This window comes from Budorcas taxicolor, chromosome 4, assembly GCF_023091745.1.
Source record: "Budorcas taxicolor isolate Tak-1 chromosome 4, Takin1.1, whole genome shotgun sequence".
Lineage (NCBI taxonomy): Eukaryota > Metazoa > Chordata > Mammalia > Artiodactyla > Bovidae > Budorcas > Budorcas taxicolor.
This window is the reverse complement of record NC_068913.1, coordinates 113,416,309-113,444,246: the sequence shown is the minus strand read 5'-3', so window position 1 is coordinate 113,444,246 and position 27,938 is coordinate 113,416,309. Positions and strand designations below refer to the sequence as shown.

Genomic DNA, 27,938 nt, shown 5'->3' with positions numbered 1-27,938 from the left:
GAAAAACTAATATACATTGTTGTTGTTCCTTGTCTTTTTGTTCTCTCATGAAGTTTTTCCTTCATAGCAAAATGATCACTCTTACCTCTCTTGTGTCCTCGGACAATCCCTGGAATATTGCTTCCCAAACTTGCATGTTCCACTTTCTTCTCCCTCAACACCCTCCCCAGGGCTGATTTCGTCCACTCACACTTCACTTGCCCGTCATATACTCGTGTTTCTCCTAAGCTCCAAACCCACATATACACTCCCTTACTGTATATCTCTTCTTGGATGCCTCACAGGCATCATAAACTCCACACACCCCGGCCTGAAGTCATTGCTGGTTTCACCCCTCCGCTTGCCCCTGCCTGCCAGTCACACGTTCCTCCTGTCTGCTCCTCATCTCATTGAAAGGCTCCACCAGCTGTGCTAGTGTCTCTTCATTTCCCTCCCCTTTACATCTTGGTCAATCACCAATTTTTACACAGATTTCAGTTCTTCGTTACCACTTTAATATCACTATTTTTCTTCATCCCAGCTACCACCACCATCTCTCACCTGGGTTAGCAGGAGACCGTCTCCTACCTGGCATTCCTGACTCCAGTCAGTCTCCACTGCCACGTGCCCACCAGAGTGATCTTTATAAAATGAAAACAACTCCATTGCACTCTCCCTCTTAAAATTCTTCACTGAATTCGTCTTTAAGTTAAAAATACTGACTTATTTGGCTGCACAGGGTCTTCCTTGCGGCACTGTGAGATCTTCTTTAGTGGCAGCATGTCAGCTCTTAGTTGTGGCAAACCAGGGCCCCCTGGATTGGAAGTGGGGAGTCTTGGCCACTGGACCACCAGGAAAGTCCCAAATTCTTCATTGAATTCTTTTTGTCTGTTTTCTATTTTTGTAATTTCACGGGCTCTAGGGTGCACACGCTTCAGCAGTTGTGGTGTGAGGGCTCAGTAGTTGCAGTTACTGGACTCTATACCACAGGCTTAGTTAGTAATTGTGGGCACATGGGCTTAGTTGCTCCTCGGCATGTGGGATCTCAAAGGCATGCCAAAGAATGTTCAAACTGCTGCACAACCGCACTCGTCTCACACGCTAGTAAAGCAGTGCTCAAAATTCTCCAAGCTAGGCTTCAACAGTACATGAATCGAGAACTTCCAGATGTTCAAGCTGGATTTAGAAAAGGCAGAGGAACAAGAGATCAAATTGCCAACATCCGGAAAAACAAACAAACAAATTGCCAACATCCGTTGGATCATCGAAAAAGCAAGAGAATTCCAAAAAAACATCTACTTCTGTTTCATTGACTACACCAAAGCCTTTGACTGTGTTAATCACACAAACTGTGGAAAATTCTTCAAGAGAGGGAATACCGGACCATCTTATGTGTCTCCTGAGAAATCTGTATGCAGGTTAAGAAGTAACAGTACTGGACATGGAACAACGGACTGGTTCCAAATTGGGAAAGGAGTACGTCAAGTCTGTATATTGTCACCCTGCTTATTTAACATCTATGCAGAGTACATCATGTGAAATGCAGGGCTGGATGAAACTCAAGCTGGAATCAAGATTGCCGGGAGAAATATCAATAACCTCAGACACGCAGATGGCGCCACCGTTATGGCAGAAAGTGAAGAACTAAAGAGCCTCTTGATGAAAGTAAAAGAGGAGAGTGAAAAAGTTGGCTTAAAGTTCAACATTCAGAAAACTAAGATCATGGCATCTGGTCCCATCACTTCATGGCAAATAAATGGGGAAACAATGGAAACAGTAAGAGACTTTATTTTGGGGGGGCTCCAAAATCACTGCAGTGGTGACTACAGCTATGAAATTAAAAGACACTTGCTCCTTGGAAGAAAAGTTATGGCCAACCTAGACAGCATATTCAAAAGCAGAGACAATACTTTACCAACAAAGGTCCCTCTAGTCAGAGCTTTGTTTTTTCCAGTAGTCATGTATGGATGTGAGAGTTGGACTATAAAGAAAGCTGAGCGCCGAAGAATTGATGCTTTTGAACTTTGATGTTGGAGAAGACTCTTGAGAGTCCCTTGGACTGGAAGTAGATCCAACCAGTCCATTCTGAAGGAGATCAGCCCTGGGATTTCTTTGGAAGGAATGATGCTAAAGCTGAAACTCCAGTACTTTGGCCACCTCATGCGAAGAGTTGACTCACTGGAAAAAACTCTGATGCTGGGAGGGATTAGGGGCAGGAGGATAAGGGGACGACCGAGGATGAGATGGCTGGATGGCATCACGGATTCGATGGACGTGAGGCTGAGTGAACTCTGGGAGATGGTGATGAACAGGGAGGCCTGGCGTGCTGCGATTCATGGGGTTGCAAAGAGTCAGACACGACTGAGCGACTGAACTGAACTGAACCGCACTGGACTACAAGGAGATCCAACCAGTCAATCCTAAAGGAAATCAGTCCTGAATATTTATTGGAAGGACTGATGCTGAAGCTGAAGCTCCAGTACTTTGGCCACCTGGATGTGAAGAACCAACTCACTGGAAAAGACCCTGATGCTGGGAAAGATTGAAGGTGGGAGGAGAAGGGGATGACAGAGGATGATATGGTTGGCTGGCATCACCAATGTGATAGACATGAGTTTGAGTAGGCTGCGGGAGTTGGTGATGGACAGGGAAGCCTGGTGTACTGCAAGCAATGGGGTCGCAAAGAGTCGGACATGACTGAGCAACTGAACTGAACTGATAACAATATATGTGCAAGTCTGCACACTGAAAATCACTTGTCACTCAATACATATAGAATGAGTAAATAAATAAAGTTGGTAGGGTCTAAACTCAAGACCATGTAGTCTGACCCCAGAACCTCTACTCCTAACCTTTCACAGCAAACACAGTGAATATGTTTTGCTTCTAATATAAAAGTATTCTGTCTTTAAGTTTTACTATTTAATTTCCACAAGGGCATAGGTCTTTTTAGTTATAGCTCCCAAATGTCTGGAACTTCCTAACATTTAGTGACAATAAAACTCTAATACTAAAATAATCTCAGTTTGGGACTTCCCTGGTGGTCCAGTGGTTAAGACTTCACCCTCCAACGCAGGGGGGGAGGGTTCGAACTCTGATTGGGGAATTAAAATTCCACATGCCTTGGTGCCAAAAAGCCAAAACATTAAAACATAAGCAATACTGTAACAAATTCAATAAATACTTTAAAATTGGTCCATATCAAAAAATCTTTAAAATATTCTGAGTTTGGGTCTTAAAACATCATCTTAAGAATTCTTAGACTGCAGAGCAATGAGAAATGGTGGCCAAGACTACTGGCTTAACAAAAAAAATGGCCGTGCAAGTTACCTGTATCTGCAAACTTGGAAAGAATGTCTTGTCACAATCTCCTGCAAAAATGTCAGCTTAGTCTTATTCTCAATGGTTGGCCACACCTGTATGTGTGAACATTTTGCTGTTTTGAATCACATCAAGGGCAATAAATACTCAAATCGTCGGAAGATGCAATAAAAGTTGCAGCAGCTGAATAACATTACACCCTAAAAGAGAATGACAGTCTGGTACCAAGTCTCAGCTATGCAAGGAATGGAGTTAAGGAATATGGTAAGCATGCTCAGGTAACTGCCTGAGCAGCTAAAGGAGGTCTGAGTGTGGGCATGACCTCATTTCAGTCTCTCATCTTCATGAGTCAAGGTGGACCCTTCTAGAAAGAGCTCAGTTCCTTAAAAAAAAGTAAGAACAAGCGGGAAATGAGTATGATGTGATATTAAGTTAAAAATGTAGAAAAGTCCATGCTAATTGTATTTCTGGCTACAGTGGTGTTTGCCTGAAGAGGCAGAGTTTTCTGAAAAATGAATCCCTTTATTTTCGAAAACTTCAGCTTTTCCCCTCTCCTGAAAGAGAACTGTAACAGAACCACGGGAGGGTAGTCAGGACCATACCTGAGTTCTCCAGCACAGAGAAGAAACAGTTTCATCCCACAGGGGTTAAGTCCCCAAGAGATGGATCATCAGCCTCGTGCTTCCAGGGCATGTAGATGTGCAGCTGCCTGGGTTCAGTTTACAGGTTTCTGACTGTATATTCTTGACCTGTGAAAACTGACACAAATGCCAAGCTTGGTAATGACACTGTCACAGATCCACCTGGAGACTATCTAGAGAGGCCGCTTCTCTAGAGCATGCATTTGAAGCACATGTTGAAGTTGAACTGTAAGCATAATCTAACTGTTAAATGGCAGCCCTGGGGACAAGCCAGGAGCCAGCTCTTTGTGGAAGCCTTCCTCTGTTCACAACTAGCTATGAAGATCTTAGAGATAATCAGGAAAATCTCTCTCCCTGAACACAGATTCTCCCAGCTTACTTGTTCCCATAACCAAATTGGGTGACATTTGGGGATAAAGAAAAAACCAAGGAGCTTTTCAACTTGATAAACGAATGTTTTGCTGTTGAGTAAGCTTCTGTCATACACTAAATGTTTTCTAAAAAAGTAAATATTACTTTAATCTCACAACTAATATGATACTGATTTCATGTATGTGTGTGTGTATATATATATGTATGTATGGCATATTAAGAGGTTTTGTCTCATACCTTGCATCAACAAAGGGTCTTAGTGAAACTGATAGTATTTGTGCCACATCTGGACAAACGGGATTCTAAATCCTCAGTTTCGTAAGGATTCAGAGGAAACTACCAAGAAAGATAAAAATTCTGGCTTGGGACACTATCTTTTTGAAGAGTTTCTTAAAATGATATTGAACTGTTTGACATTCTACATGCATAGCATTCTGACAGATCACTTAGTTCATTCTCACCCTGTCCTTGAAATTAAGTAATGTCTTCCTGCCTTACAAAAAGTGAGAGGGGTACTATCAGATTCAGTAGTTGGATAGAAATTCACTAAATTTAATAAAACTTTCTAACTGCTAAAGTCTGTTGAGTAGTTAGCTTTCTTTCTTCCTGACAATCTGTATACACAGAAAAATACTTCTAGATTCTCCAGTTTTGTTTTTTGACCTGTCTTCTGTAACTCTTTAGGTATATGAATTTCCAGGTGTTAAAGAAACCTCAAACCCCGAGACACATCACGGCTCTACATACAAAAGTCATTATCTTAACCTAGTTTGTTTCCTCTTAAATTGTCAGGAGGGAAAACCTGAAGTCTATAGTTAGAATTCTATAAACCGCTATACTGCCTATCCGATATGTCACTTTTGCAGAAAATCAGGAGAGAAATTGATAACATGAAGCAAAGTTTAGACACGCACCTGATGGCCTTTTCCTAGATAAAACCCTAGAAAGAAGGTTTCTCCCAAATCCTAGTTCTGGATTCACTTTTACTGCAAGCTACTCCGCCCTCAAAGCCAATCTGTGTTTTCATCCAGGAAGGAAACGCAAACTTTCAGTAGCTCAAGCAGAAATCAAAAAGATCACGAACAGGGAGCCGAGTGGGAAGTCCCGTTCTCTCTCCCACCAGCTGACTAGTTCAGGCCCCTCCTCAGCTTAGCCCTTGAGCCTCGCGGGATCCTCTAGGTAAGCTCAGATGTCTCCTCTGCCCCTAGCTGCGCTAAGGACACGTGTTCTTCCAGCCCAGTTCCGCCGCCTGGAGCCCTGCCCACCTAGCGCTTCCCAGGCCCCGCCCGCCGCGTCGCCAGCCAATCGCTGCCCGAGGCGTAGCCAGGCCCCGCCCCTCGGGTCCCGGCCCTCCGCCTTTGTTCTCCCCAGCTCCCTCTCTCAGCCTGTGCGCTCCCGGTAAACCGAGTGGCAGCCGCTGATTGGAGGCCGAGGAGCAGCCAATCAGAAGGGGGCACCTCACGTTAGCGCTCTGAGCTTTAAACGCGCGAGCCGCGGGGTGCGCGGAGAAGGCCGGGGAGGAGGGTCCACGCGGAGGGTGGTGCCGCGGCGCTCGCGGCCCGCGCCCCAGATCGGACTGGGATTGGCCGGCCCGCGTCTTTCCCCGCCCCCCAGTTAATTGCCAGGGAGGTCTTCGGGGGGCGGTTTTTTTCCCTCTCGCTTGGCTCCGCGAGACCCGAACCCGAGGTTCGGGAGCGACCAGTGGCCGCCGGTGCAAGGAGGCCACGCTCAGCACCACCGCGATGAGGCCCCGGAAAGCCTGGATGCTCGTCCTGCTCCTGGCCCTGACGCAGCTGCTGGCCGTGGCGAGCGCCGGGGGCCCGGACGAAGGTGAGCGGGGGCGGCGGCGTCTGGCCGGGCCTGCGGGCCGCGCGCTCCGGGGTGGGGGCGCCGCGCGGACCAGCGACTTGCTGGAGTTGGAAGGTTGTAGCGGGGCGACAGGATCGCTTGGGAGACCCGGGAGAGGAGGGCGGCGAGGAGACCGGGGCTGCCACCGAGGCTTGGACGCGGAGAGGGTGTGAAGTGCCTTCTTTGCACACTGGCTTCTTCGCCCTGATTCTGCTCCGATTTTCCTCGAGTCCAGGCTGACTGCCCACACCTGGGAAGGGGAGCTGGGGAACTGGTTAAGCATTTGAGGCTCACATGCCCAAGGAGTGGGAAGGGAGAGGGGCCGCAGGTTTCAAAACAGGGCGAGGGTGTGACGTCCCGAATGGGAGCCCTGGGGACAGCCGCGGGCAGCAAGCGTTTTACGCCTGAAAAATGTGGTCTGTAGGTTTGGATAGAAGTAATTCGAGGGTTCTGGTTTGAGGGGGAAAGGGATGGCTTGGTTTGCGTCTTTTGGGAACCGGAGGTGGCATTCCTTCGGCAAGCATGTATTCGGCACCGACTGTATGTGCTAGTCACTGCGCCTGGTCCGGGAGTTAGGGCTCAGTGTGGCCTCTACCCATAAAGCGCCGGCTCTGGGAGGAACATTCGCTACTACCAGCCATCGGTCCTGCATTTTTCTTTGGAATAGGCTAGCTAAAAATAAGTGATGTGTGAGAACTTTGAGAATTAGAAAACTTAAAGACTTATATTGCTAGAGAACAGGACTACACATTACTGGCCTTAACTTCTTCCTCTGGCCTTTCTCTGGATAACTAGAGTTTTTTTCCTCTTGAGTTTGTTCCAATATAAATAACCCCTCTTTTCTGATAGTGTGTAAGGGAAGTGCGAACTTTATACTCTTTCAGATTGAGTAACTTTTAGATAAGTTTTATTCAAGAGTCTTGACCCACACAGAGAAGGAAGTTGAAAACCAACTCTTAGTGAAAAGAACACCTGCCCATAGGGACCAGAGAGCAGTGTCACCTACAAGTGTGTCTTGGGACTTTTATCCAAATCGCCCGGTGCTTATTTAAATACAGAGTCCCAAAATACACCCAACCGGAAGAACGCAAGGGTGGGCCCTCAGGTCAGCATTTTAAACACATTTCATTGATTCGTGGCCAAAGTAACCTTTGGGGAGGCACGTTAATGTTTGAGGACCAGTGGAGGTGGATGGTAGTTTTGGAGCATAGCAGAGTAGCCTTGTCTTGGTTCTGATCAGATGATTCTGTCTTGCGGGGAGCCTCAAGGGGCCTGGAAGAGTGGCAGGCGTGGATGGACACCATGGGTATTAGGATGAGTGAGTCTGTCATTTGCCACAGGCCGCTAATGCACTGGAGACCCTGGGAGGCAGTTGCCTCTAGGGTGAGCCTGTGGATCGTTGTGGTCAATTGGTTGGAGTGGGGCTTCTAGTGGTTACCTTGACTCTTTCCCGTCCCTCGCCCTTCACATTTAGCTTCTGGATTTTATTTTGGGACCACACTTCCCTTTACCCCAAATGGTCCCAGTCTTGAGGGGTTCCCCCCCTTTTTTGCTTCCTGTGCATTTTATTTATTTTTGCTGCACTGCACCCCTTGCAGGATCTTAGTTCTCCAGCCAGGAATCCAGCCAGTGCCCCCTGCAGTGGAAGCTTGGAGTCCTACCCACTGGACCACCAGGGAATTCCCCGCCTCTTGTGCATGTCAGACTCTAACAGCACAGTGGTGTCTGGGCCTGTCATTGCCCCCAAGAACGGTTACTAAGTAGAACTTAAGCCCTGATGGGTGAGCCTCCAGTTGTCAGGCCTCTCACTTGTTCTCACATCTTGCCAACCAGAAGAATATAAAGGAGATATTTTGATGTGGGTCGTTGCCTGCTTTTCACTTCTGGGAAGTAATTATCAAAGGAGGTTAAAAAAACTTAGGGCATTCTGGGAAGAAAGTCTGATGGGCCAGCAAGGCATAGCAGCTGAGTGGTCAGGACCCTCCCCTCTGTAGCCTTGTGCTCCTGGGCAGGTGACTGAAGTTCTGTTTCTTCATTGGTGAAGGGCATGTAGTATGTTTCCCCAGGGGGACTCAGAGAGTTGCATGAGAGCTCAGCACAGTGCGTGGCCCATGAAACACGATCAGTTAGATGATGTTATTCCTGAGTCTGTTGTTATGCCGACTGAGGATGCAGGTGAGGAGATGCTGGAAGGAGTGGCATGTGTCCAGGCTGGGCGGGATCCGGCCTGGTCAGGTGCCCTGCTGGGAGTGGACTGGGGTTGCAGTGACCTGGTTAGGAGGGGCCTACATTTTAGGAGTGGCATTGGCGGATGGGCCCAGCAGCATGCAGAGATGATGCCGGAAGCCCTTTGAAGAGGGGCGCTCGGAGAAGGATGGCACCCTTCCAGCCCCTTCTGTCCTAGAGTGTCCAGCTTTAAAAGTGGAGCCCTGTAAGAGGTGGTTTCCCCATTAAACTATGAGATATCTTCCTTGTTGGGATGCGGGGGTGGGAGGGTTCAGTCCGGGGGAATACGGAGCCAGCAGCCTCTCCAGATGCAGAGGAGTCAACCCTGGGAGTTGTTGGCACTTTGGGGAGCAGCGGAAGGTGGGGGCCGTGCCTTAATGTGCTTGAGGATCCTTCGTTACGTAGGGAACATTCTGTCATTTTGTTTGTCCTTAAAAATGCAGAAGGAAAATCCATTCTTAAAAAAGTTTCGATAAAGGAGTTCCCTATCAGGAGTTCTGTCACAGCATAACTCATGGTCCCATTTAATCGTGAGCGCCCCATCGCTGTAGTGCTTGCAGACCTCTGCGGCCTGGGGCTGGGTTGGAAACCTCTTTGCTTTTCCTTTTTGTAAAATTCGCCTTATCTCTGTGCACTGAACTGGCAGCCAAGTCCCTCTTCCTCCTCAAGCTGTTTCCTCGCTTGAAGAGAGGATTAAGTTCTGAGCTTTCTTTCCAGCCTTCCTCCAGTCTTTCCATCTGCCTGCAAAGAAGCTTGATTCTCAGCCTGAGCTGAGCACCGTGGCAGCTGCGCTGCCCTGGGGGCTGCCTCACTGCCTGCAGCAGCTCCCAGATCTGGGGCAAGGTGTGTATTGTCTCCTGGGCCCCTGGCCGGAGCAGAGAACCTTGCCCAGCACCCCTGCATTGAGCCCCTGGGTTTGCGGTCCCCATGCAGGTCGTTTTGGGTGGGACTTTCAAGTGAGGGGCCGTCAGCCCAGCCTTTTGGAAAGCCGCTATTAGGGTTCCACAGGCCAACAGAGGTCAGCTGGTACTTGCCCTGCCTAGTTGCTGTGGGCAGTGTTCCTAGAAGTACCAGGAGCCCGGAGCCAGCTGGTGTAAACCTGGAGGTTCTCAAGAGCATCAGGTCCTTAGATCTCGCTGGGACTTCACTGGTGGTCCAGTTGTTAAGATTCTGAGCTTCTGATGCAGAGGCTGCAGGTTCTATCCCTGGCGGGGGAACTAAGCTCCCAAATGCTCACCACGTGGCCAAAAAATATATGTATATAAATTTAAAGGAGAAAAGAAATGAGCTTAGGCCACCAGCTTGGGAGGTGGGGATGGGGTTGAGCCCAGTTGTCTTCCTCTGGGTCCTGCCCCTTCCGCATCCAGGGAGCCTGGTTCTCATCGCTCTCCCCAAGCCTCCTGCTGACAGTGCTGGGGGTCTGGGGCTTCTGTAGGCCTGTCCAGCCTGCAGGGCCCCCGCTGTGGAGGAGGGAGGTGGCAAGGTGGCTGGAGAAGTGGGTGTGCTGACAGGCTCGGGAGGGCGGGAAGAAAACTGGGGCCCGGGGAAGCAGCCTGGCCCAGGATACACAGGCGCCTTCTCAAGTTGGTGGCATTTCTGTTTGGATTTTAGAGCTGTTTTCTCCAGCCCCCACAGTGGAGGACAGGGGCTTGTGAAAGGAAAAAGCTGTGGGTGTTCGAAGGGACAAGTGTGGAGGGAAGTGGGGCTCGGGGTCGGGGTGGGTTTTCAGCTTGTTTTGGTAAGAAGTGTACAGGTCGGTAGATCTTGATGATAACAAGCAAAGCTGCCGCCCTGCCCAGAGCAGCCCCTGGCGTGTCTGAGCAGCTGCAGAGGCAGCAGTGGGTCTGGTTTGGGGGGGTGGGGGCTGGGTGCTGAAATAGGGCAAGTCCCAGGGAGCTCCCAGGTCCCCAGGCGGGTTCTCAAGCCCTATTGTCAGCCCTGCTGTCAGTGTTGGTTTCTCTCCTGGGAAGCATCTCCAAAAAGAAATAATGGGCCCCTTGAAACGTTCTGCCTTTGGAGTTGATGAAATCATGCTGCCTGCATTTCTGTTTGCTGATGTGGAAGCACCTGGGAACCTGGGTAACGAGAGCTGCAGTTCAGGGTTCCATACCTGTAGTTCAGCAGCAAATCCAGTCAAGCCTTGTTGGTGATAAGATGTGCTTATATTCTTGTGTTCTGGGAAAGAGAACTTTGCAGGCGTCCCACAAAAGTATGAACAGGAAACAAGTGCGGTTCTCAGCTTTTCATTATGAACGATGGACTGCTAATCCATCTTGGATTAGGAGATACGTATAAAAAATATCCCATGGGTGTTCTAATCCTTCAGGGGAAGGTTGATGTGTGGAGGAAGGAGGTGGGGAGTCATGTTTTACTTAAAAAGTCAGCCCAAGTAACCTCGAGGGGGAAAGAGTTGAGAACCAAGATTTGTTTCCTGTTTGTACTGATTTGGGGGGCTAGGCAGTCATCCGTGGGGGCGAGGATGGGAGCTTGGAGGCAAGTCCTTCCTTCTGTGGAAAGCAGAGAGGGTGAGGAAGGGGAACATGTCTGTGGAAGTTAGCCTGGACCTTGAGCACGGACGCGGGGGAACCCACAAAGGGAGGAGCCCTAACACACAGCTTGGATCAGACCTGTGTGCCGGGAAGGAGGGTTCCCCCATCTGAGAGGGGGCTGGTCCCACCCCCGCCAAGTCCTGCTGCAGTGTTTAGACTAAATTCTAGACCTGTAGTTAGTTTTCACCACCTTTTAGCCATCACCTCCCTTTAAGTGAAATCTGAAGTGCCCACCCCACATGCAGATGTCTGGGCTCCAGGAGGCCCGCGGTCACCGCCTCTTCTCATGGTGGTGACCCTCAGGGACCACAAAGGACTTGTGACCATTTTGAGGGTGTGGAGTCCTGGGAAGACTTTTAAGGAGGGTCATCAGTTTTCTAACCTGCCTGGGCATTTTCTGCACAGATTCTCCTGACAAAGAGGATGCCGTCGAGGAGGACGAGGAAGAGGACGAGGATGATGATGATGACGACGATGACGACTTGGAAGTTAAGGAGGAAAACGGCGTCTTGATCCTAAAGGATTCGAACTTCGATAACTTTGTGGCCGACAAAGACGTGGTGCTGCTGGAGTTCTACGCTCCGTGGTGAGGACCCGTGCCCCGCCTCGTTTCAGGTCCAGTTGGTTAAAAACGTGAACACGTCCTCTGCTAGTTACAGCTGCGGGTGGCTCACGAGCTGTGGTGACACAGACCTGCGGGGGTGACAGATGCGTCCCCCCAGCTGCATGCAGACTGGACCCTGTGGGGACCAGCCCCGCTTTCCCATCTTTCACCCTCGTGGGGCAGCTCGTGGTGACTATTGGGCTCCTTCTCCCACCTCTCTTCTGCTATTTTTCCATCTCATAATCCTGTCTTCGCTTTCTCCTGCCCTCCTCAGTCCATTTGGGAGAAAAAAATAGTCAAGATATACATAATGTTGTCTGATCAGCATAGTATGAGATGCTTCATATAAAGTATCTAAACAGTCCTTAGGGCAAACCTGTGAGGTTACATCATTCCTGGTTTATAGATCAACTGTTCTCAAGCATTTTGGTCTCAGAACACCTTAACCCCTTAAATATTGAGGACCTCAGCTAGCTTGCTCGGAGAAGGCAATGGCACCCCACTCTAGTACTCTTGCCTGGAAAATCCTATGGATGGAGGAGCCTGGTAGGCTGCAGTCCATGGGGTCGCTAAGAGTTGGACACAACTGAGCAACTTCACTTTCATCTTTCACTTTCATGCACTGGAGAAGGAAATGGCAACCCACTCCAGTGTTCTTGCCTGGAGAATCCCAGGGACGGGGGAGCCTGGTGGGCTGCCGTCTATGGGGTTGCACAGAGTCGGACACGACTGAAGCGACTTAGCAGCAGCAGTAGCAGCTAGCTTGTTATGTGGGTCACGTTTATCAGTAGTTACCACATTGGAAATTAAAACCAAAAAATGGAAATAATTCATTTCTAAATGGCAGTAACACCTTTATTCATCAGCATCAGAATGCTGACATCACTGTTGGTCCCATAGCCTCTGGAAAACCCCGCCATCCACATCTGAGACGAGTGGAAAAGATGGCATCTTTCAGGGAGTTTCCTCTTCACATGGGGGTGTGGAGCTCTTGAAAGTACCTGCCCTTGGTGGAGCTGGGATTCACCCTGGGATTGTTTGACTTCGGGCCATCTCAGCCTCCCCCGTTTTGTGTTTCTCACTAACTGCAAACATTTCTGGTTCCAGTGCCCCAGTTTTTGTGCATCCAGCTGGATTTAAGCCTCCAGTTAACCTGCTTCTCCGTCCTGAAATCTCATTCTCAGGTGCGGGCACTGCAAAAAGTTTGCTCCAGAATACGAAAAAATCGCCACCACCTTGAAGGAGAATGACCCTCCCATCCCTGTGGCCAAGATCGACGCGATCTCAGAGTCGGCGCTGGCCAGCAGGTTTGACGTGACTGGCTACCCCACCATCAAGATCCTGAAGAAGGGGCAGGCGGTTGACTACGAGGGCTCCAGGACCCAGGAAGGTGAGGGCCCTGAGCTGCCAGAAGAAGTGGGGGCCGGGGCTCCCTTCCCCAGGAAGGGAGAGGCTGAGGGGAGGGCAACTTGGATAACAGAGAGGAAGCCCAGCCCAGTGGACTGGCAGCAGTACCTGCTGGAACGTCCGCGGTGACTCTGATCAGAATAAGCTTGTCCTGGACAAGAAAGGGGTACGCTTAACAGCTGTGAAATTCAAGATCCGGAGCCACTGTGTTAAAGGCCACGGGTCTCGCTAGTGTCATGGACCAGTGTCTAGCTGGGCCCGACACCCAGGGCACGGGGTGGGGGACGCGCTGAGACAGACTGCCAATCCTCGCCCAGAGCCTCTGACTCAGTGAGCGTCAGGTCCGTCTCAACAATCTTTGTTTCTTGTGAGCCCCAGGGCTGGCCAAGCCCGCGGGTCCAGAGCTCACAGAACCACTGGTGTTTCTAAAACCAGGTGCGTGGAGCCAAGTGGCATTTCTGAAACCAGGCCTGTTGGAGCTCTGCCTGGCTCGCGTCAGGCACTACATCGGTTTCATTAAATGAATAGACAGATAACACCGTGGTAGCCTTCAGCATTTTGAAGGCTTAAAAAAATAGATTGCTCTCTGCTGCGTTTTCCACTCCCAGTGTGGCACAGTGGGCACTGCACCAAGTAGGCTTGGGGTCTTTCTTGCCATCGCACAGCCCTGTGTCCCCCACAAGGGCCCCCCTGGCTGGGCCTTGGGCTCCTCATCCGAGCATGAGTCACATGGACTTGATCTCAAGGTTCCCTTCCAGCCATTCAAGAGTCTGACCAGTGCAGGCATGTGTGTGTGTTTGGGGGTTGGTCCGCCCTCGCCACCTCACAGCTAGGACCGTGGCCCAGTTTGGCATCTCGAGGGCAGTGTTTGCCGCAGCTAGCTCCCTGGGTGCCAGACCTCCCGTGTGTCTTCAGAAGGGGGGCTCCCCCGAGTTGAGGCCCCCCTCTCCCAGGCCTCGGTCTGCCTGCGCCAGGAGGCACTGCTGTTCGCGCTCCAGTCTGAAAGCTGGTGCTTTGCCGCAGTGCTTCTTGGACCTGGGCTTGGCAGATTCTAGGGCCACAAAAGCAGAGAAACAGTGGGCAGCCACTGCTCCTGAGAACCGCTTGGGAAGTGCTTTGTGAGCATATATTTAGTGTCCCCTGCCTGGCATCTCCGGGCACCTAGGCCACAAGCGGGCCTTTTCACAACCACTTGGCAGGCGATGCTGGTGCAGCCTGGGTGGCGTTGGAGCTGCTGCTCCTCCCATTTTTCTCAACTGCAGTTAAATTTTGTGCTGTGTGTAACGTGCCAGTGCTCCGTGTGCGTGTCTAAGCACAGATGTATTTGTACGTCTTAAGAGGAATGCTCCCAAAACTGTTACTAGGCATATGCTGTTGAACACTGGGAGGTGACCTCTCGGGGTGCGCTTAACAGTCTCATTCATCAGGCTGGGCTAGACTGCCTCGAGCAGTGTGTGTGGACGTGTGACGGGTGGTTGTTGGAAACCTTGGACCTTCGGGCTCTTCTCTGTGGCTCCCAAACTGCGGAGGGGCCCTGGCTATAGATGGGCTTTGTTGTTCAGTAGCTCAGTCGTGTCCGACTCTTTGCATCCCCATGGACTGTAGCACGCCAGGCTTCCCTCTCCTTCACCATCTCCCGGAGCTTACTCAAACTTATGTCCATTCAGTCGGTGATGCCATCCAACCATCTCATCCTCTATGGCCCCCTTCCCCACCCACTTTCAATCCTTCCAAGCGTCAGGGTCTTTCCCAATGAGTCAACTCTTCACATCAGGTGGCCAGAGTATTGGAGCTTCAGTATCAATCCTTCCAGTGACTTTTCAGGGTTGATTTCCTTTAGGATTGACTGGTTTGATCTCCTTGCAGTAGATGGGCTTGGGTTTCAGGAAATGAAGCGTGTCCTGTTCTATGGCCTTATGTTCTGTCTTCCCCACCCTCCCCACCTGCCCCTGGAGCCAGGGGCCCTCACGTGCTCAGTCTTGTGGGATTTGTTCCAGAAATTGTGGCCAAGGTCAAAGAGGTCTCCCAGCCCAACTGGACGCCTCCACCAGAAGTCACGCTCGTGCTGACCAAGGACAACTTCGATGAAGTGGTGAATGATGCCGACATCATGCTGGTAGAGTTTTACGCTCCCTGGTAAGATGGTGTCGGTTTCCCGTGACCAGATACTGGTTAGGCCCATCCTGTACCCAGTGCAGCTCGGGGCAGGGGTGGCAGGAGACAGACCCCTGCATGTGAGGCAGAGCCAGCCGAGGAGCTGGCAGGTGCCAAGTGCCCACCATGCACCGGGTGAAGTGGGCGCGGCTGGGAGGGGTGGTTTTAGAGTCTTTGCTGGGGGATAAGATAGGTTGAAACTTCCCTCTCCAGCTGTCCAACCAACAGAACTATCGTGGCCTCTCCCATCTCTTAGCCCGTGTCAGGCTTCCACACCATCTGCCTGGGGGCTTCTCTGGCTTGGCAGATCTCTCCAAGTCACCCAGGAACTCAGGCTGGGTGTCTGCGCATCCCATAGCTAGGAGGCTGCGTCCACTCTGGAACAGGCTCCTGACAGAGCTGCTTGCTCTCGCAGGTGTGGACACTGCAAGAAACTGGCCCCCGAATACGAAAAGGCTGCCAAGGAGCTGAATAAGAGCTCTCCGCCAATCCCTCTGGCGAAGGTTGACGCCACAGCAGAGACAGACCTCGCCAAGAGGTTCAACGTCTCCAGCTACCCCACCCTGAAGATCTTCCGCAAGGGGAAGGCTTTCGATTACAACGGCCCACGGGAAAAATATGGTAGGTCCACCACCGCCTCTGGGCCCGGTGTGGGGAGCTCCCAGTGCCTTCAGGCGCCCCGGAGCCCCGAGCCCCCAGCCCCGCTCAGGCATGCGCTCTGTTTCCAGGGATCGTCGACTACATGATGGAGCAGTCTGGGCCGCCCTCCGAGCAGATCCTGGCCCTCAAGGAGGTCCAGGAGCTCCTGAAGGACGGGGACGACGTCATCATCATCGGGGTCTTTAAGTCGGAGAGTGACGCTGCCTACCAGCTGTACCAGGATGCAGGTGAGGACGGGCCTCAGGCCAGTGCGCTCACGCCCAGGCCTTCTGGGGCTGCTGCTGTTGTATAAGACCCCTGGGCGTCGATTTAGGCCTGAGGAAGGGTCGAGATTGCATATGTGGGAACGGGCTTTCCTTTCTGAGGTTGGGGATTGGTTCTTGGTTGCCTTAACTGCATGTGAGTGATGCAGTCTCTCAGGAAGCTGACGAGAGGGCTGTGCTCTCACCTTCCTGGGTCTGAGGGGAGGGCAGGGGCCCAGTCAAGTTCATCCAAAGTCATTACCTCCCTCCCTCCTCTGCCGGGTCCCCTTCCAGAGCCAGCCCTGCTGCCAGGGGAGGGTCTTGACCAGAAAGGGAGGGTTTCTGCATCAGACCTGAGTTGGAGTCCCGGTTCTGTCAGTGGTTAACCACCCCGAGTGGGCAATCAGTGACTCGGTCAACCTAGAGATCTCATAGCCAGTAGGGAGTCCTGTCTTATGTGGAAGGTTGCTACATTAGTGGAGATAAAGTGGCGGAAGTGCTCAGCCAAGAGCCCGGTGATGCCAAGTGCCCAGTGAGGCTGGTCTGGGAGGCGAAGTTAACCACCAACACGTCTCAGCAATGTCCCATGGGGCCGGGTCCTCGCCGCCCTGGATGGCCCCTGGGTGATGAACCAAAGACGGCCTTTGGGGGACAGTCAGGCTCCTCCTGGTCTTCCCCAGAAGCTCCTGAGTCCCCTGGGCCCCTCACCCCATCATACATGCCACAACGGCTTGGTTTTCTACTTGGAAGTCATAATCATGGTCTGTTAAATGCCCTGCTTGCCGCTCAGCGTTAATGTCTGTGCCTCACGGTCCTCGCTGCGCGTGTCAGTTGCAGAGTGATGTAAAAGTTACAGTGGAGCTGAAGCCCGTTCGTGCTTCCCCGGTCTTCACTAATTAAGGAACCGTGTCATCCAGCTGTGCTAAAAACTCGCAGAGGGGGTCTCCTCGTCCACCCAGGGCCACAGGCAGCCACGGAGCCCCCAGCCCTCACATCTGGGTGCCTGTAGATGCCCCGGGATCTTGTCAAAACGCAGGTGCTGGTGCTCAGGGCTGGGGGGGCCCCGGTGCTGCCTGTCCAGCCGCCGCACGTCCAGTCTGACGCCTGTGGCCCCTCGTGGCCAGGCGGGTTAGGCTCAGGCAAGGGTGACAGTCACAGGGCCTGGTGCATGGACTTCGGGGAAGGAACTAGAGACAGCCCCAGGGACGCAGGGCTGACGGAGCAAGAGCAGAGGGGGTCCTGGCAGGAGGATGGAGTCTGTGAGCGAGGGGGCTGGGCAGGAAGCTCTTGAGGTGATGCTGTCTCCTCCACGGCCACTTGGTCACAGATAGCCACGTGCCTGGCGGGTTAGAACAGGTGGGAGACTGACTTGCCAGACTCCTCTGGGTGGCTGTTTTGTTCTTAACGTGGTCTGAGAGCTCCCTGACCTGTTTCTACAGGAGGGACTGGGGCTCAAATCACAGCTAATGGATCGGAAATGGTGATTTGAGTCCAAGTATGTCTGTGAGCTTGTCCGGGCTGCTCCCTGCTTCCCCTGAGATGTGCCGTGCCCTCAGCTGCCTGTTCTGTAACCCAGTCACAGGCCTGCCCTCCTGGGACCGCAGACTCTGCTCAGGGCGGATCCGGAGGCCTTGGTGAGGACAGAGCAGGGGGCCCAAGGTGGTGCCCCTGCAGGGTCCAGGGAAGGGGTTGATAGGCTGGCCCACAGGCCGAACCCGGTCCTCACGTGGTTCTGTAAGTTCCCTTTGTTAGCACAGAGCTGAGTTGTCAAGACCGTGGGGTCCACGAAGCTGAAACAGTTCCTGTCCGGTCGTTAGGAAAGTTTGCCAGCCCCCATTCTAAAGTTATCTCCATGGGGTTGCCTTTGGGAGTTTCCTGAGACGTAAATAAAAATATGTAGGGCTTCCCAGGTGGCACAATGGTAGGGAATGTGCCTGCCAATACAGGAAACTCAAGAGACGCAGGTTCGATCCTTGAGTCGAGAAGATCCCCTGGAGGAGGAAGTGGCCACCCACTCCAGTATTCTTGCCGCAAAAGTTCCATGGACCGTGGAGGCTGACGGGCTACAGTCCATGGGGTCACAGATAGCCAGACACAACTGAGTTCAGCACAACATATCCATAGAGCAGGAAAACTGCAGCCCGAACAGGCCACTTGAGAAGTGAGCCCCTGAGCAGACGGAGGGTTCTCGTGCCAGACACAGGAGGGTCAGGCTGGCGGCCTGGGTTAATGTGCTTCTCAGCATCGGAGACCACAGTCAGTCCGAGAGATGAAGTTTTTCTGTGAAGGTTCCAATCGTTTATTTTTATTCATTTTTTTTTTCAGATTTATTTTAAAAATAAATTCAGAGATACATAGATTTTAAGGTATTACATCTATGCCAGGTTTTTAAATCCAAACTCCTTTAAATGTCTAAGCTCTGGATATTATCCACACAGCGTTCATGGTTAATTACACCATTTTCTGGGCATTTGCTTTGGGTGATGTGGGTAGAGTTGAATCTAAATCATTTAAGTGATTTAATAAACTATTATTTATCATTCTGTCAATTCCTCAGCTAACAACCTGAGAGAGGATTACAAATTCCACCACACTTTCAGCACTGAAATAGCAAAGTTCTTGAAAGTCTCCCTGGGGAAGTTGGTCGTCATGCAGCCTGAGAAATTCCAGTCCAAATATGAGCCCAAGAGCTACGTGATGGACATCAAGGTGGGTGAGGGGTGCCAGCCCCGGGGCGTCCGATCATCCTGAAGTTCTCTTGGTCAGGTCAGGGTTCACGGGGGGCGGGGAGGGACGGGGTGCTCACATGCCCAGTGGGTCGTGGGGCTGAGGCCCTGGCGCAGCTCCACCTGCTTCTGCAGGAGGGTGGCCCTCTCTCCATACCTCGTGATGGGCCAGCTCCTGGCCAGGCCGTGCTGCTCCGTCAGAGAGAAGCCTTACTCACCGGCAGGTGGCTTGGGTGCTGAGGGCTACAAAGCACTGACAGGCCTCTCTGTTCACTGGGTGGAGCTGTGGGGTGTGGCCTGTGGACCTGGCCTTTCCTTCCTCCTTGGGGCCCCCTCCCTCAGTCTTCCTAAAGAGGTAACACACTCATTTCAAGAAGGGTGGGTGAGCTTCGGTCCCACTTCATGTTCCAAGTGCTTCCCAGGGGCCCTGAGCTCCAAGGAACAGATACTGTCATTCGGAGGAAACCTTACCCTGATAGCTCAGTTGGTAAAGAATCTGCCTGCAATGCAGGAGACTCCAGTTTAATTCCTGGGTCCGGAAGATTCCCTGGAGAAGAGATAGGCTACCCACTCCAGTATTCTTGGGCTTCCCTTGTGGCTCCAGTGGTAAAGAATCTGCCAGCAATGCAGGAGACCTGGGTTCAGTCCCTGAGTTGGGAAGATCCCCTGGAGAAGGGAAAGGCTGCCCACTCCAGTATTCTGACCTGGAGAATTCCCAGAGTCCATGGGGTCGCAAGGACACGACCAAGCAACTTTGACTTTACATCTTGAATCCAGATGTTTTATTTGACAGAAAGAGACTGGGATGCAGAGAAGTGAACTAACACCTAGAGGGTCCCACAGCCGGTTAGGAGGAGACTTAAGGTGACAGGCAGGTGTGCTCCGACCCCAACCAAGACATACGGGAGTGGTCTCATCACCCCCTGCCCCTCCGGCTTCTTGTCTGTTATCTAGAGATACTGACTCTGGGTCCATAGAGGAGCCTGATGAACTTGGGATCTGGGGGCCATGGGAACCAGACACAGTTCTGTGTGGTGTGCCTGCTCCCAGGAAAGGGGTCTGTCTGTAACTTTCAGTAGATTCTTGAAGGAGCCCTTGACCCTGAAAGGTTGAGATCCACAGTCTGTTAAATACATCACTGCTACTTTGCTCTTTTTGCTTCTGCCTGATCTTACATTCAACATTTTTTTATTAATGGATTGGTATCATTTATATACCAATTTTGTCCCCAGAATTATTTAAGGGCTGCTTTGTAAAAAATGTACATAACAGATAACATGCAATTTTAAAAAATGGATCTAGGCATTAGGACAAAGGGAAGACAAGGGCAGGACGGATAAGATGAAGCTAGTTGTAAAGTCAGCACACACAGCCTGGAGGTGAGGAGACAGTCTGCAGACGTGAGTGAGGAGGGCTCAGGCATTAAGTTCCCATTTGGGCCTGTGGGTGCTGAGTGCTCCGCTGTGGAGCACATACATCCTGGATGCCCCCGGAGTTCGCCTTCTCTGCGATGGGCGGTCCAGGGCCGTCCTGATGAAAGAGGGTCCCGCTGCCCGCTGTGTCTCGTCCCTGCTGCCTCCCTGACTGTCCATCCAGATGGGACTCAGGCTCTAGGGGAAAGAGGTGGTCATCCACCACTTCTGCCGGGCAGATGGCCTCACCCTGCTAGGCCTCAGGTTCCGCATCTGTGGTGCACGTGTCTGGCCCCAAACTCTTCCCCAGACCCCCCGGGCTTTCTGTCGCCAGTGGTCAGGGGTGGGCTTGCTGCAGGCAGAGCCCAGAGCCCCAACGGCCACTTTGATCATCTCATCCTGTAGTGTCCCTGACAGGCTACTGTGGGGATCAGCTGGAGGAACGTGAGACCTTGTGCCCAGTTCAGCTCACCTTTGTGCCTTTGTCATCTGGGAGCCAGGCCTCCCCCCAGCAGATCCCGACTGACCTGGTCAGCCAGCCCTGACCCAGAGGGAAGGGCGCCCTGGCTACCCGAGAGGCTCACTTGGGGTTCACTGGGGGAGTAGGGCCCCTGTGATGTCCCTAGTGAAGTTGCTCAGTCATGTCTGCCTCTTGTGACCCCATAGGCTGTAGCCTGCCAGGCTTCTCTGTCCATGAGATTTTCCAGGCAAGAGTACTGGAGTGGGCTGCCATGCCCTCCTCCAGGGGATCTTCCCCGCCCAGGGATCGAACCGGGGTCTCCAGCAGTGCAGGCAGACGCTGTACCCTCTGAGCCACCAGGGAAGCCCCGTGACTTCTTTAGGGGCAGACTTTTCCCGGAGCCGGTGGCAGACAGCTGCGCCTCACCTGACCCTCTCTCGCAGGACTCCACGGAGGCCGCGGCCATCGCGGAGCACGTGGTGAAGCACACGCTGCCCCTGGTCGGCCTCCGCAAGGCTGCCGACACCAAGCGCTACGCGCGGCGCCCCCTGGTGGTCGTCTACTACGGCGTGGACTTTAGCTTCGACTACCGCGCGGGTGAGCCCCGGGCTGGGGGGTGCGGGTAATGACGGCCTCGGGGGTCCTCCTCCTCCTCCTCCTCCGGGGGGAGTCGCCACCCCCTTCCCTCCCCGCTTGAGCAGGGGGGCGGCTAGGAGTCCCGTCGGCCCTCCTTGAGCCGCGGGGACGATTGGGCTGGACCAGATGCCCGAGCCCTCGGTCCCTTCTCAGCCACTCAGTTCTGGCGGAACAAGGTCCTGGAGGTGGCCAAGGACTTCCCTGAGTACACCTTCGCCGTGGCCGACGAGGAGGACTTCGCCACGGAGTTGAAGGACCTCGGGCTGAGCGAGAGCGGGGAGGAGGTGAATGCGGCCATCCTGGACGAGGGCGGCCGCAGGTTTGCCATGGAGCCCGATGACTTCGACGCCGACGCCCTGCGCGACTTCGTCACCGCCTTCAAGAAAGGTGGGCCCGCACCCCACCCACCCACACCTGCGCCCCACCCACCCACACCCGCACCCAGCTTCTGCAGCCCCTGCCAGCTTGCCTTTGGGACCCGGGCCTGTGCTTCCCCTGGGACCCAAGGGTGCACAGCAGGGGAAGGGGAGAATCCCTGTTCGTTTGCTCCCTTTTCTCTCTCTTTTTGTAATAGAAACAGGTGTCTTAGAATCTCAAAAAACCTTATTTTAAAAATTAAAGTGCAACAGATAAGTTTCTTGTATGTGGGAAACTTGCTTTGGGCTCGAATGCAGCGTCTTCCTGATCTGATTGAGCACGTGGCTCAGGGTCCCCATTGCCCCCGCTGGGTGGGCAGACCTCCCTGCCCATCCTGTCTGCTCAGTCTGTTGCCCCCACCACCACCCCAGGCTTCCAGCCTGCACACCGCCCTCTTAGTGACCTCTCTGTACTGGCAGCCTCTCTTGTGACCGCCCCTCTGAAAGAGGATCGTATCTGCTAGGCCTCTGGCGTGACTGGTCATCTGCCTCTGGCCTTTGCCGGGACTGGAAAGTATAGGATTTGGGGGAATCAGAGAACCAGGGGCTGGGCTTTGGAGACAGGGGCCAGCCTGGCCTTGGCGATGTCTATCTGCCCCAGCCTTCTGCACGTCGGGCCAGCCTCCCTACCTGGTCCAGTCGCGGCCACCAGGGGCCGGCCTGTCGGCTCTCACACCCGCCCTTGCTTGCTTTCCCCGCAGGAAAACTGAAGCCAGTCATCAAGTCCCAGCCTGTGCCCAAGAACAACAAGGGGCCGGTCAAGGTCGTGGTGGGGAAGACCTTTGACTCCATCGTGATGGACCCTAAGAAGGATGTCCTCATCGAGTTCTACGCACCCTGGTGCGGGCACTGCAAGCAGCTGGAGCCGGTGTACACCTCCCTGGGCAAGAAGTACAAGGGCCACAAGAACCTGGTTATCGCCAAGATGGACGCCACGGCCAACGATGTCACCAGCGACCGCTACAAAGTCGAGGGCTTCCCCACCATCTACTTTGCCCCCAGCGGGGACAAAAAGAACCCAATTAAATTTGAGGATGGAAACAGAGACCTGGAGCATTTGAGCAAGTTTATAGAAGAACATGCCACAAAACTGAGCAGAACCAAGGAAGAGCTTTGAAGGCCCTGGGGGTCTGCAGAGGGCAAGCGCAGGAGGGACCAGACCCAGCGAAGCTTCCAGCGGTCACTGGCGGGGCCCACGCCAGCTGTGAGCCTGGCAGGCTTGCTCACAGGCAGTATCTCAAAGTGTTGGTTAGGTTTGTGTTTTAATTTTTTTATACTCTGGTCTTTTGCCTTCATGCTCTGAATACTGAATAGATATGAATGACTCAGTAGATTAGTCCAGAATTTTACAGAGGAGACATCTATTTTTATTATTATTTGGGGTTTGATTTTTTTTTTAACTTTTCACCTTTAATATATTTCTTGAAAGCAGGCAAGTTGAATCTCTTCTGTGTGCATTTTTTTCCTTTTTTAATTTAAAATTTAAGAAACCTTTGCCAAATTGTGTTGCTTTTTGCCTTTTATTTGATCGTCTTCTGAGGAATCGTTAGCTGAAGATGGGACTGTTGTTTTGTTTTGTTTTCTCCCTTCGGGGCACGCACAAAGTGAGAGTGGTCAACAGGCACCCTGCCAAGGATATGATTTCGGCCTGACTCTGAGCCGCCGCCTGACCCAGGAGAAGCAGCATGTCTGCAGGCCTGGACACCTCCGTGCCTTCTCCTCCCAGACTGAGGACTGCGGGCGGGAGCCTGTCGCAGGTGCCCCCAGGCCCTTGGAGCCAGGTTCCAAGGCTCAGCCTCAGAAAGGTCGCGCCACTAAGGCCGGCAGCGCCGCCCACCTTCAGAACCACCGTGTCCGAGGCGAGATGAGCCAGGGCCCAAGTGGAGACTTCGGGATGGCAGGAAGGATAGGGTAGGTAGGCTGACGTGGTGGAATAAAAAAATGATTGAAAATGAGCCTCCGTCGCTGTCTTAGAGAACACGATCTTGTCCCAGAGTCTTGGCGCCGTGGACACGGAGAAACCCGGTCTGGGCCTGGAGGGGAGGCTCCCCGCCCACCCACCCTGCAGCGTGCTGGTGGTTTCACCCCAATCGTGGACATCTGGGAGTGGGGGTTCCTGACCTGGGCGAGGCCATCGGTGGGCCCTGCTCCTGTGTGTGGGTGGGCAGTGGTGGAGAACAAGGCTCTGGTGTGCCTGGGAGCCGGGCAGAGGGGACCCGCCAGGATGGGAAGCTGGACCGGCCCTCAGAGCTCTGCACGATTTGTGTGATGAGAGCTTCACTCGGGAGTTCATTGCCCAGGTGTGCTGTCTGCGCTCACCTGCTCCTAATTTTGCTGAGAGAAGAACAGGTGAGCTGGTGGCTGCTCTGAGCAGAGGCCGGTGTGTTCGCTGCAGGAGCTGGGTGCAGCAGGGCAGGGGGCAGCCCTCACGGGAAGGGGCAGCCCCGATGAGCCTTCCCAAATGATCCGCTTGCTAGTTGAGTCTGGCCAAGGTGGACTGGGGACTGGGCGGGTGGGGGTATCTGGGTAAGTCCCCCAGTGTGACAGGTGGATTAGTAGGGCTCCTCCCACCCACCCCACCCACCCCACCCCACCCCACCCCCCACTTTGGGCCACAAGCTCATGCGAGGCAGTGTGGATGTGGGGCTTGAACCTTGTCCTTCACCCCAGAGGCACTCAGGCAGCTCACCTAGGCCTCCGTGCTGGTCGGGGAGACCTCACACAGCGCACGTGGGACTGCAGAGGAGGCCTGGGTGCTGGGAGGGGTGAGATGGCCTCTAAAGTGGAGTTTGAGCTGAGATCTGAGGATGGGTTGGCTGGAGCCCAGCAGAGGATGGGAGGGACTCAGTTCAGCCTGTCCTGGGACTGGGAGCATTTGCTGGACGTGTGTCAGAAACACATGGTCTCGGGCTGGGCCTCGGACCTGCCAACTCGGAATCTGCCATTTTAAGAGGAGCCCAGGAAACTTTCACACAACGAATGCAAAGGCCCTGAGGCAGAAGTCAAAGTATCTATCTGCTTCTGAAATTCAGTCTGGAAGCCAAGTGGCCCGATGGAGGATTGGGTGAGGTCATCTACTGATTGTAGAGAACAGGCCCCTGGGAAAGAGCTTCCCCCAGGCTGGTGAGGAAGCTGATAGGCTGGTGAAGGAGACTGGCAAGGCAATTGATGACAGTCCAGTGTGATCAGAGCCAGGGTGAAGACAAACTGGCCCAGGGAGCCCAAGCTGGGAGCCTGCACCAGCCCTTCAGAGAGGCTGCCCCGAGAGCCCAGGGGAAGGTGAGACCTTTCCAGGTTGATACAGCAGGTGCAGAGGCACTGAGCCGCATGGCAAACAAGGGAAGCAGGGATGCGAGAGGAACTGAGGCTGGAAGACGCGGGGCCCTGTGGTGGGGTCCTCTTGCAGGAAGTCAGGACTCTGACCTTGTCAGGAATTTGTAGGGAATCAAAGGTCGCTATAGTCAGAGCTATGGTTTTTCCAGTGGTCATGTATGGATGTGAGGGTTGGACTATAAAGAAAGCTGAGTGCTGAAGAATTGATGCTTTTGAACTGTGGTGTTGGAGAAGTCTTGAGAGTCACTTGGACTGCAAGGAGGTCAAACCAGTCCATCCTAAAAGAGATCAGTCCTGGGTGTTCATTGGAAGGACTGATGCTGAAGCTGAAACTCCAATACTTCGGCCACCAGCTGTGAAGAACTGACTCATTAGAAAAGACCCTGATGCTGGGAAAGATTGAAGGCTGGAGGAGATGGGGACAACAGAGGATGAGATGGCTGGATGGCATCACCAACTCAATGGACATGAGTTTGAGTAAACTCTGGGAGTTGGGGATGGATAGGGAGGCTTGGCGTACTGCAGTCCATGGGGTCGCAAAGAGTGACTGAGTGACTGAACTGAACTGATAGTTTGGGGTTTTCTCAGTGAGTCGGTAAAGAATCCGCCTGCCAATGCAGGAGACAAAGGAGAAACTCGGGTTCCATCCCTGGGTCGGGAAGACTCCCCTGGAAAAAGGAATGGCAACCCACTCCAGTATTCTTGCCTGGGAAATCTCATGGACAGAGGAGCCTGGTGGGCTACAGTCCGTGGGGCCCCAAAGAGTCGGACATGACCGAGCATGCACACACTGATGATTTTAAGTAGGTAAGTGGTGTGACTGGATCGAGGTAATCACGGGAGTAATAGCTGATATTTATTGGACAGTTAGCAAAAGCCAGGCCCTGTGTCTAGCAGTTTGCTGGATTATCCCACTTCAGTGATCTGTGAGGGAGATGCCCTTGTGCTCACTTTACAGCTGAAGAAGGGAAGAGGGTGCGTGTCTGCAAAGGTAGACCTGGGGTTTGTGCCCCACCCAGGTGGTGCGTCTCCCTTATAGCAAAGCCAGTGCAGCAGTAGCCGGGGAGCCAGGGCCGCTGCAAGGAGCGAGGCTGCTCTGGGACCGTGTGGCTCTAGCAGTCGGGGACCAGCAGGAGCTGGGGTGGTGGGTGAGCGGACCTGAGAAGACGGGTATCACATCCAGGGTCTGAATCGACTTTTTGTTATTAGGAAACTTCTCAAGCATACACCAGAAAGGAAGAGCTTTATATAATCAATGCCCTTTACTCATCATCCACCTAAAACAATTACGAAAATCTTGCTACATTTTCATTGTTCAGTCAGTAAGTCCTGTCCGACTCTTGCAACTCCACGGACTACATTTTCATATCCCCTCTTTTAATGACACAGCCAGGACATGTCATTTCATCCCGACACACTTGAGAAAGCATTTTCCTACAGAACCTCAGTGCCTTATCACAGTCACGAAAATAAACAGTACTTCATCCAGTACCTGTCCGGATTTCCCCACACTCAAACAATGTCTTTTTACAGTTAGCCTGTTTGGTTCATCAGCCGTCACATCTCAGCTAGAGCAGCTCTGTCAGCTCTTCTTTTTCCCCACAACTGCTCCAGTTTCAGAAGAAAATGGTGCAATGACTTGGGTAAGTTGTGTTTTGCACGAGTTTTGAGGAATGAACGTTCAGTGGTCACTGTCTCGGTGGTATACCTAGGAGATGTGTAAATTGAAGAGATCCAGACAGAGGGAATCAATAGGACCAGATTGTATAAGACTGATGACAGGTGCCCGGAACTAGCCTCCATTCTGAGTTATTAAAACAGCAATCCAAGCTGACTCTGCTCTTGGGCTGTGTGATTTAGAGCAAGTTACTTATCTCTTCTCAGAGTCTGTTTTCCCATCTGTAAGGTAAAGACACAGCCTCCTTTGCAGAGTATTCAGAGGGCGGTGGCACCCCACTCCATACTCTTGCCTGGAAAATCCCATGGATGGAGGAGCCTGGTGGGCTGCAGTCCATGGGGTAGCTAAGAGTCGGACATGACTGAGCGACTTCACTTTCACTTTTCACTTTCATGCATTGGAGAAGGAAATGGCAACCCACTCCAGTGTTCTTGCCTGGAGAATCCCAAGGACAGGGGAGCCTGGTGGGCTGCCATCTATGGGGTCGCACAGAGTCGGACACGACTGAAGCGACTTAGTAACAGCAGCATAAGGTTCCAATGTGATGACATGTTCCCCGGGGTTTAGCTTTGTTTCTGGAGTGTGGGAATTCCGGGGAAGGTGGGTGTTCTGGTTGGAGAAGTCACAGCCCTTCTAAGTGTTTGTCATCTGACCTGCTGTGTGATTCCTTGGGTCGGAAAGAGGAAATTGGTACCCAGAAAGAACGTCAGCCCCTGAAATGTTGAATCCAAGGCCTCTGCTCTCCCCGTTTTTTGGGAACCACTTATCTTTTTGTGTCTCCTGCCTGTTCTTTTTGTGCGTATGTGGCCATGCTTCATGGCATGCTGGATCTTAGTTCCCTGAGCAGGGATCAAACCTGTGTCCACTGCCTTGTAGGTGCAGAGTCTTAACCACTGGATTGCCAGAGAAGTCCCTCTTCTACCTGTTCTGATGGGCCAGGATGGAGCCATTGACCTGGCAATTGTTCAGACACTGATAAACCCTAGATGGAGGGCGTGTGCCTGCGTTTGTATAATACACAGATGTCTGGACCCCAATTCTGGCCTGGGGAATCAGATCGGCAGGATTACTGGATCTGATTTTAGAAGCTTCCAAATATGCACGTTTCATGTGAAATGTAGGCAGAACAGGTCTTATGACCTCTGTCCCAAAATAAAGGAAGTGGAGAGAGATCAGAGGACTAAATAATTTGCCCAGAGCTACACAGTAAACTGAGAAACCAGAACAGGAACTTGGACCCAGTGTTCTTTCCACCAGCACCTCCCAAGATGTGT

The 27,938-nt window shown here is 52.5% G+C and overlaps 1 protein-coding gene across 1 annotated transcript; it reads left to right on the top strand.

Moving 5' to 3' along the window:
* The first annotated feature begins 5,836 nt into the window (after positions 1-5,836).
* On the top strand, positions 5,837-23,595 carry PDIA4 (protein disulfide isomerase family A member 4). The gene is made up of 10 exons (XM_052638548.1): positions 5,837-6,143; positions 11,342-11,522; positions 12,725-12,930; positions 14,945-15,083; positions 15,517-15,722; positions 15,830-15,988; positions 18,561-18,712; positions 21,045-21,198; positions 21,391-21,624; positions 22,355-23,595. Exons 1-10 carry the CDS (start codon positions 6,056-6,058, stop codon positions 22,768-22,770), a joined length of 1,935 nt encoding a protein of 644 aa, XP_052494508.1. The 5' UTR covers positions 5,837-6,055; the 3' UTR covers positions 22,771-23,595.
* The last annotated feature ends 4,343 nt before the right edge of the window (positions 23,596-27,938 follow it).